The 17,554-nt window shown below is 35.7% G+C and overlaps 1 protein-coding gene across 4 annotated transcripts in view; it reads left to right on the top strand.

Annotated features, from left to right (window-relative positions):
- Positions 1–17,554, top strand: part of SEC24B (SEC24 homolog B, COPII coat complex component) — a 94,927-nt gene that overhangs the window by 39,416 nt on the left and 37,957 nt on the right. For 2 of the 4 annotated variants that reach the window (XM_059067693.2, XM_059067694.2), the window contains exons 4-5: positions 3,087–3,191; positions 17,017–17,097. In XM_059067693.2, coding sequence (XP_058923676.1) covers positions 3,087–3,191; positions 17,017–17,097 — 186 coding nt within the window. The remainder of the gene's footprint in view (positions 1–3,086; positions 3,192–17,016; positions 17,098–17,554) is intronic. The other 2 variants (XM_059067696.2, XM_059067695.2) reach the window with 1 other exon arrangement.

A 17,554-nucleotide genomic window follows, 5' to 3' on the forward strand; every position in this document is an offset into this window, starting at 1 on the left:
TAACATGTAGGAAAGAGAGTACTGTGGAGAGTGATTCCCTTAAAACCCATCTTTCGTGGGAACTCTTGCAAAGTCTTCTAGTGTGTGTACCTAGTTAGAATACCAGATTAGGAAAGGTAAGAGTTGCTCAAAAGTCTGAACTCTTGAATTTAAAAAAGCTAACCTCCACAAGGGATTTGTTTTCTCTTAAGACTAGTTTTATTTATTCCCAGTGTAACTGTATCTAGGGAACAGTAAAGATGCCTTTTATTAAGCAACTCCAACTCTCCTGGAGAATTTGGCCTGAAGGTACTTTAATGATAGGTAGTTTAAACAAAATGTCTTTTTAAAAATATTGGGGCCCTATCAGTAACAGGCTCTTCATCATGTCATTCAGTCTGTGAAATAGCATCCCGCCTCTTGGTTTTCTAGATTCATACCTTGGAAGCTCTGCTTAAGACAGAATGAATTGGGGGTGTGGCATTCCTTCCTTGTTTGGTGGTGATGGCAGGGGTGGGAGGTACCCCAGGACATTTCAAAGTGTGCTGTATACAACCTAGAGCAGGGCATTTAAATATGAATTGGGCTTCCCTGGTGGCACAGTGGTTGAGAGTCCGCCTGCGCCTGCCGATGCAGGGGACACGGGTTCGTGCCCTGGTCCGGGAAGATCCTACGTCCGCGGCTGGGCCCGTGAGCCATGACCGCTGCGCCTGCGCGTCTGGAGCCTGTGCTCCGCAACGGGAGAGGCCACAACGGGATGTGTGTGTGTGTGTGTGTGTGTGTGTGTGTGTGTGTGTGTGTGTGTGTGTGTGTGTGTGTGTGTATGAAATGAATTGATTGTTATTCTGGAGCTCTTACTGTTCGTCTGTGGATTAACTAAAATATCATATTCTTCTGCCGTTAATATTCCCAAGCTTTTAACAAAGTTTACTTAAACGAGCAAAGGAAGGCTAAATTCTGAGCCTTAAGTATTGAGTCGCAGTTGGGAAGAGTTTAAATCTTGATACTTTCATCTCTGGCACTTCTCAAAAAGGACTGCATCTTTTTTATAGGACAGTAAAATTAAGTATGTTGTGTGACATTCTGTTACTACAGTATGTTGGCAACCATTGTATAATCTAAAATGATATTGTAATCAATGATATTACTCGGTTTTTATTTTTAGGTTTGTTCCAGTGCATTTAGTAGTTGCTCTATAGATTTTTCTTTAATCATTGGGTAGCCATCTCATTTGCTTCCAATTAAGCACTGGATATTTTTCCAATAATATGTGATATCTATTTTTATTCAGTAAATCTGGAAAAAGAGAGGAAAATATTTGTCTTATAATACATATAGGTTTGCCCTCTGCTTTGGCTTCTTTGATTAGTTAGAGTCAGCAGTCTACAGAATGATTCAGTCATGAAAAGAATGGATTTTATTCCTGCTTTTTGGCCTCTCTTAGCTTAGCACAGTAAATGTAATTTCTTTTTTTTCTTCTTTCTCTTATTTCTGCTTGTTATATACATACATACATGCATACTTTTTAAAGCGCAATGCTAATTGGCATTTTGGGAAAGTACTTAGTTTTTAAAGAAGTTCTTAAATTGGAGAATTTCTTTTCTATAAAATCTTTTTACTGTTAACTTATGTCTGTTATAAACTTCTTAGTATATTTAACCTAAGGTCTAATATTAGTCAAATTTTCATTTTAACTAGGCCTTTATTAGAGGAACATGCCACTCTGAATTTGGTCTTTCAAGGTATCAAGTTTATTTTTTGTGTTGCCTGAACTTATTTTACATTGATTTTTACTTTCTCAGATGAATTTGTGATAACTGCCATTTTATCTGTATTTAAAACATGTTTCAGCAAAGCTAGCAGATTTTTCCATGACTTCTTTAGTCATGAGGATCAAAGCTTCATTCATATACAGTTTAACCTTTGCTCTCTTCTAAGTTCAGATTTTACTCTTTAATAGCTTTTTTCTTACTATAGGCATGAGTTATGTTTCTCCATGCTAATTTAAAAGGTCATCTGAAAAAAACAATGAAGAGAGCATCAGAGGTCTACCACATGATTTTTTCAGTGAGGCAGGGCTTCATTGTGCTTCCAATATTGTGAAATGTTCTTGAAAATCCACACTATGTTACTGTTTTTTCAAATTGAGCTATAAGATTTTTCTTTGTAAGGATGTTTATTCTTATTTATGAAGCGTTTGCATTTTTAATTAAGTTTTTAAAATTTTCCCCCTTAGAAATTTTGTGGTTGTTAATTTTTTTGTCTTGATTTTGCTAGATTAATCAAATAATAAAAATATGCCATCAACCTTTTTTTTTAAAGGAAAGTACTATACAGTTACCAGTTGTTGTGCCTTTTCCACAGACTCTGCTTTCTCTTGCTGTATCTCACACTGAGGACTAGTCTCATTCACCTACTTTAGACTCACATGTAGGCATTAGTCTGATGCTGAGAGGACTGGCCATCTCAGAAAATTTACGTTTCTGTAATTGTCTCACTTGTAGGGCCACAGTTAATAAGACTTTTTTTTTTTTTTTTTTTTTTTGAGCGTCTACTCTGAGCAGAGAACTATGCTCAATACAGTTCTTTTCTTTAACTGTCATTCTTTTTCCGTTATGAGAACTAAGTTACCAGCAGGGTGGCATTAGCAGAAGGAGGGTACCCAGTATCTGTACGTGTGTTGTGTGCTGTATAAATTCGTTTCAGTAGAAATGATCACTGCTCACCAAAAATACACAGTCCCAAAGGAAGTATACCACAAGGGCCCCAAGCTCAAATAAGGTAAACGTATAGAGCTCAGTGAAATGTTCAGAGAATATCAGTGCAGTTTCCTAAATATTAACAGTGTCAGACATGGTACTTTTTTTTTTTTTTTTTTTACACTTAAACCAATTAGTTCATATTAAAGCTGCTTTTACTAAACTGCTTCTCAGAGATTTTCTAATGGTTTGTTTCAGTTTTGATAATAAATTAGCTGATATTAATATGCATGCTGGGATGTTCTTCGGAATGTCAGAGTTCTTTCTCACTTTTAATGCAATGTCAGAATTTTATTTCTCATCTTTCCTGTTGGTTTGACTCTTGTGTTTGTGCTTTCCACTTTACAGGCATGCAGTATGGTGAATATGTTAATAATCAAGCTAGCTCCGCACCAACTCCCTTGTCATCCACTTCCGATGATGAGGAAGAGGAGGAGGAGGATGAGGAAGCAGGTCTGCTTTAGCTTTACACCAGTTCTTGATCTTTTCCTACTCGAGTTTTCTTTTTATGTCCACAGTCTTACTAGTCCTTAAAAAATGTGTCTTTGCAGATTTAGCTCAATAGCTTGGTTTCAGTTATAGAAGGTTGGGTCACTCGAAATGAGGTGTTTTGCGTGTTTATTTGTTTTGTGTTTTCTCCTTTGGACATCTCTACCATCTTGTAAGTAACAATGCATTTTTCATGATGATAGTGTGCTTTCTTCTTTCCGAAGTGCATTTTCTCTCATGCCACATGCAAAAGAATGAGTCCTGACTGAAGCTTTTGGCTGATGATTGCTGTAGCACCCTTTTAGGATTCCTTTTAGGAATGTTTTATTTTCTGCTTTGCATGCTACTTCAGTCTAATCAAAATGAATCATGTGGACTTTATAAAAGTGAAAGAGAAATAGGACATTGTTCCTCTGACGTCCTTGTGGCCTTTCCTGTCATATATTTAGAAGACCCCAAATTTTTATTTTCCTACTTCATGAAGTAGTAGTTCACATCATGCTAGGTGAAGAAACTGTGCATGTGATTATGTGTTGCAGGCTGTTTAATATCTTTTTCTGCCTTTGATAAGTATAACTGTTGAGTATTAAGCTATTCAGTTCATCCATTAATTCTAATAGTTTGACTGAACCAATAAGTGATGATCTTTCAGGTTATTATACATGACCACGATTCTCTTTCTGTTATCTGTATAATTGAGTGGAAGGATTTGCTCTGTAAACAACCCGCTTAACTAAACGTTTCCATTTCCTTTGCATTTTTTAAATATCCAAATCCTTATGCATGATTTGAGGTGGTGGGTTGAAAATAGAGGGTTCCAAATGGAGAGTAATTTTTCTTACCTTAAAAATCTACATACCCATTTATCTTTCTGAATCTGGGGTAATTTTTTATTGTATATAATTTCAGTCCTACAGAAGAGTAAAAGAAACTACCGTATACACTTTACCATTTTTGCCGCATTTGCTTCTCTCTATAAACATTTTTTCCTACGTGATTTGAAGGTGGAGATATCATAAACCTTTACCTCTAAATACTCCTGTATGTATTTCCTGACTGTAAGGACAATGCCTTACATAACATAAACACAATACAGTTGTCAAGAAGTTGAACACTGTTGCAATAATATCTGTTACACAGTCCATAGTCAAATCTCAACAGTTGTCTCAGTAAAGATCTTTTATAGCTGTTTCCATGGCCCAGGGCCATGCACTGAATTTAATCGTCTTTTCTGTTTAGATTCCTTCAACCTATAACAGTCCCTTAACCTTTCTTTCTCTTTCTTGACTTTGACATTTTTGAATAAGAGGTCAGTTATTTTGTAGAATGCCCCTCAGTTTGGGGTTATCTGGTGTGTACTTGTGATTAGATTCAAATCATGCATTTTTGGGCAAGATTACCACTGAAGTAACGTTGTATTCTCAGTACATTGTGTCTGAGGCACATGTTGATTTGTCCCCAGATTGATGATGTTAACTTTGATCACTTGATTAAGATGGTGTCTGCCAGGTTTCTCAACTGTAAACGTACTTCTTTTATCCATTGAAATTAATAAGTAATTTGTGGGGAAATTCTATGATACTACGTAAATTTCCTGTTCTTTTTTTTTAAACCATCACTCATTAGTTTTAACATTCATTGATGATTCTCTAGTTCCAACATTCCTTCTATATTTATGAGTTGAGGTTTCATTGTGAAGAAGATCTTTCTCTTCTCCCTTGTTGATTTCTTTGGGTTCATATTGACTCATGGGTTCTTATTTTATTCAGTGGGTACTAATCCATAACTGTCATTAATTATTTTGATAGCAACTTGTCCTGGCCAGTAGCAGCTCCTTCAAACTGTCTTTTTTAAATGTTCCCATGAATCTTTAAGCACTTATTTTAAGTACCTTAAGTCCTCGATAAGATATTCCTAGCTCATCTTGTATTTGGGTTGCTGCAAGCCTGGGACAAACCATTTCCTTTAGTCCTGGTGCCTATAGTAGAGAAGGGTGTTTTAGACACCAAGATGTGATTGTAATGTATGGTCATTGCTAATGATGGGTCATTGCTCCCAGGCCCTGAATTATTATTATTATTTAATGTATATATTATTCAGATCCTACTTGTCTCACTTTTTAATCTCATGATCCTTATTTTACACATTTCAAAAATGTGTTATTTTGCGTAATGTTATTTGTCAGCCTAAATTACCCCTGTTTTTGTTCTGCTTACAATTAGGTGCAGTGGTTGAAAACCCCTTTTCCTTAGACAGAAAAAAAATTGGAAAATCAAAAAGATTTAGCATTTATGGCTTTTCTCCTATCACCTTATCTTATTTAACTACTTTTTTTCTTGAATATATTACAGATTAAAAATCCCTAAATTCTTAACTCACAGCATTTAGATTTTAATATTACCTAACATTTTTGAGTACTTACTGTGTGCCAGATGCAGCGCTAAAGAGCTAAAAGCTGTGGGGTTTTGTGTCTTTTCTTCTAAATTCAAATCCTGACTTTGTCACTTACTAGCTTTGTGACCTTAGACAAGTTTCTTAAACTCACTGAGTCTCAGTTTACTCATCTGTAAATGAGGAATAATAAGAGTAACAATTACACATGGTCACTTTGAGGATTGAAGGTATTCTTTGTAACGAGCTTAGAACAGTGTCTGGCAAATGGTAAAATCTCTCAAAAAAAATTAGGTGTCATTACTAACATTGAGAACATGTTTTAATCTCAATTTGTTCTTCTCAGCAATCCTGCAAGGCAGAGATAATTGGCTCCATTTTGCAGATGAGTTGACTATGATCTGAACATGTACAGTAACATTTGCCTCTGGTCACACAACTCCTAAGTAGCAGAGCGGAGATTCAAACCGAGGTCTGTCTGCAGAGAGGTATGACGAGGATAGTCTTTATCTCCTAGTGAGAACACAAAGCCCTGGAATAGGTGGGAACTAAAGGGCACATGGCGGTGGTCACCTTGGCATTTCTTATGTGTTGTCTTCCTCCTTTGCCTTTTTTATTATGCAGCAAAATAATGACTGGACTATGGACATTTTTACTAGGATCCTGGTGTTATCTCTTCATGGTTTGTAAAAAAAAAAAAAAAGTCCTATTTTTGTTGATTGCCAATTAAAGGGACATTCTAAGTGAGGGGAAGTAAAATCTAGCTTTAAAATGAATTTTATTTTATTTTTTAATTCTGCTCAATTACAGTATTTTTTTCGTATGTAAAAAGGTAAAAGAATGCCTCAAATTGGTGTGGAGATTACATATAAGTGTATCTGTCAAGTAGAGATTTTGGAGTGCTCTATTTTTTAAGCATTTCAGTGGTATTCATTCCCTATAATCATGAGATTTTTGTGTATTTAGTTTATGTGGATTATTCTCCAATTTTGGAAAAATTTATTAAGCAGTAATGAAATATCAACTAGCAAGCAGGTTTGGAAATCAGTAATAATCTTCTTTATAGTTATATTTAAAGTAACTATCCTCTTATTTTAGCTTTTCATTTATTAAAGCTTAGGGTTTCCTTGACAGCAGGTCTATCCAGGAGTCAAGTACACGGATATTTACTTAAAACTTTCAGTTTTAAAAGAAAATTTTGATTTCAGTTCTGATTTTACATTAAACCATCTAATTATATTTTTTAAATTACATGCTACAGATAGGCTTCCTTTTTAAGGTTTCCTCATTAAATGCACACTTGGAAACTAAAATAGGATTTTGTACTAGAGACAGTCTTATGTTTTGTTGGCAGCTTCTAAAAGTTCAGAATTGTTGGAGAATAAACTTAAAGGAAGCTTGAGCAGATAGCAAGCTATCAGGTTCCCATAATGGTTTATATCTTAAATTCCTCACTAGGTTTATTCAGTCACAGGTATTCACTCCTTCAGTTGTTAGTGCTAGAGTGGAGCTTTTATTAGTTTTAGATTCAGTACTGAAGACAAGTACTGTCATACCTATACTAGTAAGGAATACTAACTTGAAAATGGGAGTGAAAGGGAGTAGTAAGCAGTGAAATAAAGTGAAAGGGGAGAGTAAAAAACCAAAGATCAGTATCAGCCCTAGTCCCTGGGAGACCCTGTCAGTGAACGTTCTGTCACCTCCTATCCATACTTCCAGTGCCTTTCCTCTAGGGAGTTTTCAGGTTAGGAAGAGGCCAGAGGACAACAGGAAGCTCTCTCCCATGGCTCTAGTAATGTGACAGCTTGATGCTATATTTTGTAAATGATGTTAGGAAAAAACTTATGATTTTTTCATAATGAGTTTTAAGGTGCTAGTCAGTTTTTATTTGACTTTCACACAGGCTAATAGTAATTATTCAGTGCCAGGTATTATGTCAAAGATAATGATATGTTTATGGTTTGCTTGGATATTTCAAAAGGTAATGTTGTGTTTTGATACAGAACAAATTAAGTCAACTCCTGTAGATAACAGCACAGTGTTGGCCTTATCTCTAACTTCCACAGAAAATTCTTCTTTTTAAAAAAAAATTCAAGTATGTAATATGGTATTGTTAACTATAATCATTATGCTATACATTAGATCCCCAGATCCCTAGAACATGTATAGCTGGAAGATTGTACTCTTTGGTCAACATCTTCCCTTTTCTTCCACCACTCCCCTATCCCCCACCAAAGAAAATCCCTAAAAGGGTTCAAATCTTTCTCTTTAACTGATGTACTATGGATTATTTTAACAAATAAATATCTTTCAACTAAATTCAATACATATTTAGTATATTTTTTAAATTTTAGAAATTGAATACGTGTCCTAGGTCTGTGAAGGATATAAAAAGATATCCATGCCATTAAGAACAGTATTAGTTTCAGGGTTTTCAGTATTCATATACATTGAAAAGAAAATGTGGTCATGTGTTTGCAGATGATACCTGTTACCTGAACATCTAGCTTGCAAACATCCTGTATATATAATTACTAGAGCTGGAAACTCCAACTCTCTGTAAAGTGGAAGAGGGCAGAGTATCAGGGCTATAGCAGAAGGAGATTTGGTACCAGTGTCCAGAGTTAGAATTCAGAAGGCACTTTCAAATAGAAATAGTGATTGGATGGTGATTGGATGTCTAGGCTAGCCCTAAAACTAATTAACTGAAATACTAAACATTTGCAAATGCTTTATTTTTTCCAGCCCGTCATAAATGTATAGTGTTTAATCAATAATATGGAATATGGGTTTTTTAAGAGTGCTTATGAAACAACTTGGGATAATAAATACGAGTTATTTCATTATTTCTTTGAAAAAGTGTGTTCTGAGTTCTGAACAACCAATTTATAAACAGATTAATAATGCCCTATTTGTGAGCTTGATTAAAAACCCAAGAAGCTCACAGTCTGATTTGGAATATAGAACAAAATGTTAGTAAGTCCTGTGTTAATCATAGTGTTTTATAGGAATACCCAGGAGAATTTGGAACCAGCTGTAGGGTGGGATGACAGGGAGGATTCCCCTGGGGGTGGGCAGGGGAACCTAAACTGAATCTGATAGAACTTGGAATTGGGCAAGTGAGGGATCTGGGGAGAGGCAGAGACACTTTTTGAAACAAAGCAGGACACGTGAGAGAAGGTAGCACCTTTGGGGAACTTTAGTGAGTTTGGGACCTATGGTTTGCAGAGAGCAGTGGCAAGAAGGATTGAATGAGGGTGAGTAGGATGGCTGGGTAAGATCTTTAAGAACCTTGCGTTTCCTAGTAAGGAGTTTGGATTTTATCTTGAAGGTAGTGAGAGGTCACTGAAGGAGTTTGCATGGGAAAATAACATAACCAAACTTGCATTTTGGAAATGCAAATTGATTTTGCATTTACAGAAGAAATTGATGAGAGCTTGAAGCTTTTGGAATAAGCCAGTGAGAAATAAGAGTTCTTAGACTAAGGTAGAAGGAAGATTGGAGAGGGGGGGAGAATATTAGCAGAGTATTACCGAAAGAAGAGAACCATTTTTACAAATCAAAACTAACTTGGTTCTCAGTGATAAATATTAAGGAAAGTTTGGTTGAAGTCTGAGAACAAACGATTGGGCTTATCCCTCAGGAGATTCTTGTCTTGGTCGTTCTTTTCCCCTCTTTTGTAGCACTGTTTTAGCATAAGAAGAGGGAAGAGAAAAAAAGGACGTTTCCTGAGTCGCTGGCTAGTATCTGTTTAATTTATATCTGTTATAGCTGTTTAATCTTAACATTAGGCCTGTGGAGTAGGTGTTAATAACATCTGTTTTTACAAATAAGGAATGGCTCAGAAATGTTAGGAGTCTCGTCCATTTTCTCTCAACTGGTAAGTAAGTAGTAGAGATGGAATTTGACTTACAGTTTTTCCATGTTTTATACGAGTTATGAGGAGATGAAATCTCAAATTACCTGGTTAATTTCAAGTTGAACAATACTAGTAAGTAAGTATATTAGACTTTGTTGACCCATGGAGAGAGAATGGCTTAAGTTTTTTTTAGAAGGCTTCAGTGCCTTCTGGTCTTTCTCCCCCAACTTCACAGATTCTGAGCTATTCATTGGACCTTACTCCTTACTTCCTCAGATTCAGCTCCCCCTCTTTTCTGACTTCCCCTTTTCTTCTCTCAACCTGTGACACAGAGCCAGTAAAAGAATGAGGGAAAATGTTTCCCAAGTATTACATTCATATTCACCCTCCTTTTGATCTCAGAATATTTGTTATCAACTAATTGTAGCGTGAAGTGACTAAGGCAAACTGGACCTATCAGAGGTTTTAAGAGTGGTGACAAGTACCAAAGCTTCTCATTCGACTAAAACTAGCTCGTATTTAGAAAGCAGTATTTTGCTTGGTATCATGGTTCCAAATATCAATACAGTAGCATAGCTGCCTCTATATACTAATAATATGACAGGGAAGCAGATATCATATGTGATTACAGTACAGCTTGAAAAGTACAGTAATTCGGGGTTAAGAAAATGTCCCTATATAGGAGAAGAAATGATTTCCGTTGGCATGTCAGAAAGGTTTTAGGAAGGGTTTGAAATTTGAAGGATGAGTAGGAATTTGCCATGTGGAAAAAGAAAATCTAGGCTAACAGACCAATATGTATGGTACATAACACAAAAAATAGTGTATTGGGATGAAGAGTAAGAAGTTGGGTGTGACTGTGTCATAAGGTAAAAGAGGGAAGATGGTACAGGAACAGGTGGGAGATGGTGGTGACAAGGAAAGTGGAAGACAAATTTTGAAGTTTTTTTATGGCAGTATAAAAGCATTTATACATTCTATAAAATGGTAGGGGAACTAGTGAAGGTGTTTTTAAGCATGTTTAGAATATTGACATGTTTCATAATGTACCTTTTTAAAAAATATCATTTTTGATTTGTGTTGGCAGTAATGGCATAACCTAATTAGAATTAATCTGAACAATAAGTTTTAGCAAAGTTTGAGTCTTTTTAGTTTAGTGGTTCATCTGGATTTATAACTTTTATTGTTGCTTTGATATTTTAACAAGTTCAAAATAGAGATTTGCATTTGATCTTTTCTTCCAAAGTGAATTTAAAAAATTTTTTTTAATTAATTTATTTATTCAGCTGCATTGGGTCTTAGTTGCGGCATGTGGTATCTTTTGTTGCAGCGTGCAGGCTCTTCGTTGCTGCGCTCAGGCTTCTCTCTAGTCGAGGCGTGCAGGCTCTCCAGTTGTGGTGCGCGGGCTTTAGAGCGCGTGGGCTTAGTTTCCCCACAGCATGTGGGAATCTTAGTTCCCCGACCAGGGATTGAACCCGTGTCCCCTGCATTGGAAGGTGGATTCTTAACCACTGGACTACCAGGGAAGTCCCTGAAAGTGAATTTTATTTTATTTTTTTATAAGTTTGTTTATTTATTTTTACTTTTGGCTGCATTGGGTCTTTGTTGCTGCGTGCAGACTTTTCTCTAGTTGCGGCAAGCGGGGGCTACTCTTTGTTGCGGTGCGCGGGCTTCAGTAGTTGTGGCGCCGGGCTCAGTAGTTGTGGCCCGTGGGCTCTAGAGCACAGGCTTAGTAGTTGTGGCACATGGGTTTAATTGCTCTGTGGCATGTGGGATCTACCTGGACCAGGGCTCGAACCCGTGTCCCCTGCACTGGTAAGTGGATTCTTAATCACTGTGCCACCAGGGAAGCCCTGAAAGTGAATTTTAAACTAGCAGGTTTCAAATTATCTAATAAATAAAATAGAATATTTCTATCAAATTAATACTTTAAAGTTTGTTACTATAGCATTATTATCTAAATGGGCAATATTTTTAAGCATTAATATTTGATTTGACATGGAAAGAAGAAGCTGAGCAGCATAATTAAGTAGTATTATGTATTATGTACCTGTTAATCCTATACTCCTAATTTGTCCCACCCCCTTCGCCCCTTTAGTAACCATAAGTTTGTTTTCTATGTTTGTGAGTATGTTTTTTTTTTTTAATTTTTAAATTTAATTTTATTTATTTTTTTATACAGCAGGTTCTTATTAGTCAGCAATTTTATACACATCAGTGTATTCATGTCAATCCCAATCGCCCACTTCATCCCCCCACCCCACCCCCCCAACTTTCCCCCCCTTGGTGTCCATACGTTTGTTCTCTACATCTGTGTCTCAGTTTCTGCCCTGCAAACCGGTTCACCCGTACCATTTTTCTAGGTTCCACATATGCGCGTTAATATACGATATTTGTTTTTCTCTTTCTGACTTACTTCACTCTGTATGACGGTCTCTAGACCCATCCACATCTCAACAAATGATCCAATTCCGTTCCTTTTTATGGCTGAGTAATATTCCATTGTATATATGTGCCACATCTTCTTTATCCATTCATCTGTCGATAGGCATTTAGGTTGCTTCCATGACCTGGCTATTGTAAATAGTGCTGCAATGAACATTGGGGTGCATGCGTCTTTTTGAATTATGGTTTTCTCTGTGTATATGCCCAGTAGTGGGATTGCCGGATCATATGGTAATTCTATTTTTAGTTTCTTAAGGAACCTCCATACTGTTCTCCATAGTGACTGTATCAATTTACATTCCCACCAACAGTGCAAGAGGGTTCCCTTTTCTCCACACCCTCTCCAGCATTTGTTGTTTGTAGATTTTCTGCTGATGCCCATTCTAACTGGTGTGAGGTGATAACCTCATTGTAGTTTTGATTTGCATTTCTCTAATAATTAGTGATGTTGAGCAGCTTTTCATGTGCTTCTTGGCCATCTGTATGTCTTCTTTGGAGAAATGTCTATTTAGGTCTTCTGCCCATTTTTGGATTGGGTTGTTTTTGTTTTTTTAATACTGAGCTGCATGAGCTGTTTATATATTTTGTCCGTTGATTTGTTTGCAAATATTTTCTCCCATTCTGAGGGTTGTCTTTTTGTCTTATTTATGTTTTCCTTTGCTGTGCAAAAGCTTTGTTTTGTTTTGTATATAGATTCATTTGTATTATTTTTTAGATTCCACATATAAGTGATACCATATAGTATTTGTCTTTTCTCTGTCTGACTTCACTAAGTATAATTTTCTCTAGGTCCATCCATGTTGCTGTAAATGGCGATATTTCCTTCTTTTTTATGGCTGAGTAATATTCTATTATGTGTGTATATATATAAATACACATACACACACACACACACACACACACACACACACACACACACACACACACACACACTCTACATGTCCTTAAACTAATTGTCAGTTGATAGGCACTTGGGTTACTTCCATGTCTTGGCTATTGTAAATAGTGCTGCTGTGAACATTGATGTGCATGTATCTTTTCAAATTAGAGTTTTTATTTTTTCTGGATATATACCCCCAAGAGTGGGATTGCTGGGTCATATGGTAATTCTATTTTTACTTTTTTAAGGAACCCCCATACTGTTCTCCATAATGGTTGTACCAATTTACATTCCCACCAACAGTGCATGAGGGTTCTCTTTTCTCTACACCCTCCCCAGCATTTCTTATTTGTAGACTCTTTGTTGATGGCCATTCTGACCAGTGTGAGGTGATACCTCATTGTGGTTTTGATTTGCATTTCTCTAATAATTAGTAATGTTGAGCATCTTTTCATGTGCCTGCTGATAATCTGTATGTCTTCTTTGGTGAAATGTCTATTTAGGTCTTCTGCCCATTTTTTTCGATTGGGTTGTTTGATTTCTTTTTGATACTGAGTTATATGAGCTGTTTGTGTATTTTGGATATTTAACCTCGTGTCGGTCTCATCGTTCGCCAATTTTTTTCTCCCGTTCTGTAGATTGTCTTTTCATTTTGTTGGTGTTTTCCTTTGCTGTGCAAAAGCATTTAATTTAGATTCGGTCTCATTTGTTTATTTTTGCTTCTATGGTATTTTTTTTTAATTTTTGAATTTTATTTATTTTTTTATACAGCAGGTTCTTATTAGTCATCAGTTTTATACACATCAGTGTATACATGTCAATCCCAATCTCCCAGGTCATCCCGCTGCCATCCCCACCCCCCTGCCACTTTCCCCCTTGGTGTCCATACGTTTGTTCTCTGTTGTATTTTTATAATAACAACTTTATTGAGATATAATTCACGTATCATAAAATTCACTCATTTAAACAAAGTTCTGCAACCATCACTGTGGAATTCTAGAACATTTTCTTCACCTCAAAGTAGAAACTCCATGTTTTAGCCGTCACTTTCTATTCTTGTCCCCCTATATGCACACATGCGCACGTACACACACTAATCTACTAATCTACTTTTTGTTTTTATAGATTTGTCTGTTTTGAACCTTTCATATAAATAGGTCATACACTATTTGGTTTTTGTGACTGACTTCTTTCTCAGCATAATGTTTTCAAGTTTTATCCGTGTTATGGCATGTATCAGTCCTGTGTTCCTTTATTGCTAAATAATATCCTATTGTGTGGATATATATCACATTTTATTTACCTGTTTGTAAGTTGTTGGACATCTGGGTTGTTTCCACTTTTGGGCTGTTATGCATAATGCTTCTGTGAACGTTCATGCACAACTGTTTGTGGGGGTGTATGTGTTCATTTCTCTTGAATGGAATTGCCAGGACATGTGATAACTGTTTGCCACCTTTTGAGAAACTGCCAGACTGTTTTTCAGCGTGGCTACAACATTTTACAATCTCGTGGAGGCTTCCATTTCTCCACATCCTTGCCAAAACTTTCTGTTATCTGTCTTTTGAATTACAGACATCCTAGTGGATGTGAAACGGTATCTCGCTGTGGTTTTGATTTTTATTTCCAGAATAGCTAGTGATGTTGAGCATCTTTTCATGTGCTTATTGGCCATTGGTTTATCTTTTTTGGAGAAATGTCTGTTTAGATCCCTTACTCATTTTAATTTGGTTATTTGTCTTTTTATTGTTGAGTCATAAGAGTTCTGTAAATATTTTGCATATTAAACCTTTATTAGCTAGATATATGATTTGCAAATATATTCTCTCATTCTGTGGGTTATCTCTTTATTTTCTTAATGATATCTTTGGAACACAAAAGTTTTTAATTTGATGAAGTCCAGTACATCTATTTTCTTTCTTTTGTTGCTTGTGCCTTTGATGTCATATCTAAAAATCCATTGCCTTACCGAAGGTCGTGCAGATTTACTCCCATATTTTAAGAGTTTTAGCACTTACATTTAGGTCTATGATCCATTTTGAGTTAATTTTAGCATAAGGTGTAAGGAAGGGGTCTAACTTCATTCTGTTGCATGTGAATATCTAGTTGTTCCAGCACAGTTTGTTGAAGAGAATATTCTTTCCCCATTGAAATGTCTTGGCATATTGGTTTTGTTTTGTTTTGAGGTGAAATCTACATAACATAAAATTAAACATTTTAAAGCATACAGTGGCATTTAGTATATTCACAGTGCTGTGCAACCACCACCTCTATCTGATTCTGTCATTTGGGTTGTCGTGCAGTCACCACTTCTATCTAGTTCTAACTTTGTAAATGTAGTGAACTTGATAAAACTAAACATTTTCATCATCCTAAAAAAGAACTCTATACGCATTAAGCAGTAACTTCTCATTTCCCCCTCCTCTCAGCCCCTGGCAACCACCAATCTACTTTCTATCTCCAGAGATTTACCAATTCTGGATATTTCATATAAATAAAATCATTCGGTGTGTGACCTTTTGTGTCTGGCTTCTTTTGCTTAGCATGTTTTCAAGGGTCATTCATATTGTAGCCTGTATCAGTACTTAATTCCTTTTTATAGCTCAATAATATCCCATTGTATAGATATACCACATTTTGTTCATCCATTCATCTCTTGGTGAATATTTGGGTTTTGGTGTATTGTTTTTTAATGCTATTACTTCAAGAATTTTGACCTTGTATATCAGCATTCTTCTTCAGTTATAAATTCACAAATACAAGGAAAAGGAAGAGCCATTACTTCCCATTCTTAATTAAGAGTAATGACCTATATATGCAACAATATTCTATTTACCACAAAGAAAGCACTTGGTATGTATTAGTGTCTTTCACCTATTATTTATTTTATAGCCTTCAAGTTTTGTAAGTTGCTTCATAACCACTGTCTCATCTAAGCATCACAAGAACATTGAAAAGCACACATAGGGCATTTAAAAAATTCTCATTTTGCGAGAGAGAATATTATGATGATTGTCACTTACCCGAAGTTATTTAGCAATTAAATGACAGAGTCTAATGTAACTACAGTCTTTTGCCTCCAAATCATGTTCTTTACTGATAACAAAATGTTCCTACACAAAAAGTTTTAGCTATTATGCCCTGAGTCAATACACTGAGTTCTTGTAGTTAACCAAAATTGTTCAATGAAAGATAGTTACGCATATCTATTCTTTCTATATCACAGTTGAAAATTAACCTAAAATGTAGTTTAAACCCGGTTATAATATTGGTGTTAAGAGCCAGGGATAACCTCTGTACCACAGAATTTTGTCTTCTGGTGAAAAAGACCAAGATCTTTAACACAAGAGAGAGGCTGTGTGCGTTTTCAGTTTTATTCATTAGTATATACTCTAGTGTATCTACCTATGTTAACTGTAGGCTCTCAATAAAATATTTGTTAAGTGAATGAGTGAGAGAAATATATGTTCTACCAGCTGTGTGACACCACTACATTTTATCGTAAATGGCCACTGAATATTCCCGTTAGTCTTTCAAGTTTTGAACGAACACATGTAATAACAATTCTTATAGTCTAACACATATTTATTAGAGTACCTTTTACGGGCTTCCCTGGTGGCGCAGTGGTTTTTATTTTTGTTACCTTATTAAATATGGCAGGTACTGTTTAATCTTTATTGAGCAGATGAATAAACCCAGGCATAGAAAAGCTTAGTAACATGCTAGGTAGCAACCCAAGCCATAGATTCCTTTCATATGAAGGTTTCAGACAGCTATGCTGAGTTATAAAGGTAATTAAAATTTAATTATCTTAAAAATAGCGTGATATTGATATAGGGTATTTAATAACTTGTGATTGGGGAGATCCAATCTTTGAGGTGTGATTTTATTAACATTTCTGTCAATCTAAAATTGATGTTTGTGTGTTTGACTACTTTGAAAGTTGTGTATCTTTTCTTTAAGATGCCTTCATGTGTGTCTGCTTAAATTTTATTCCACTTATCAGCTCCGTATTCTTCCCACTTTCACCCCCTGTTCTTATTATCAGAAATTTATGTATGGTTTTTTTAAATGTCATTAAACATCAGTCATTTCATGTTTTTAGGATCAGGAATTTTCCTAGATCAGCAAAACATCTTTTTCAAAATTGCCAAAGGTTGCTTTAAGATATGTTGTCATTTTAAACTTAGTAGATATTTTGGTTTTCCTTTTAGGTGTTGACAGCTCTTCTACCACAAGCAGTGCTTCTCCAATGCCCAACAGTTATGATGCCCTAGAAGGAGGCAGCTATCCAGGTAATTTGTTTTGTCCATATTTGATGTTTATTTGAAAAGTTATTGACCATCAATTACTTTCAAACATGAACATGTACTATACATAATTAGCAGACTATATTTTTAACAGGAAAAAAAGGGACATTTTCCTGGTTTTGTCAGCCTTAATTTAATGGTGTAATTGTCATATAACAACTGTGGATGCTGTTTTTGGGAGGCCTAAGGAAATTCATTATTTGATTTTTGTTACCATGCTCTTTATCTTTTTCCTCTTTCTAAAAGACTTAATACTGAATAATTTTTCTCTTCTTTTCCCTTCATTTTTATGCTAATAATTCCTTAAATAAATTTTATATTTCTGTTCTCATGCTTAGGTCCTTGAATTTCTTCCAACTAGCCTCTGAATATAAATAGTCTTTGACTCTTTACTCCCCCTATGGCTCCTGGCTGCCTCCACCAGGTAAATAGATTAACCAAC

The sequence above is a fragment of the Kogia breviceps genome, chromosome 6 (genome assembly GCF_026419965.1).
Source record: "Kogia breviceps isolate mKogBre1 chromosome 6, mKogBre1 haplotype 1, whole genome shotgun sequence".
NCBI classification, from domain to species: domain Eukaryota; kingdom Metazoa; phylum Chordata; class Mammalia; order Artiodactyla; family Physeteridae; genus Kogia; species Kogia breviceps.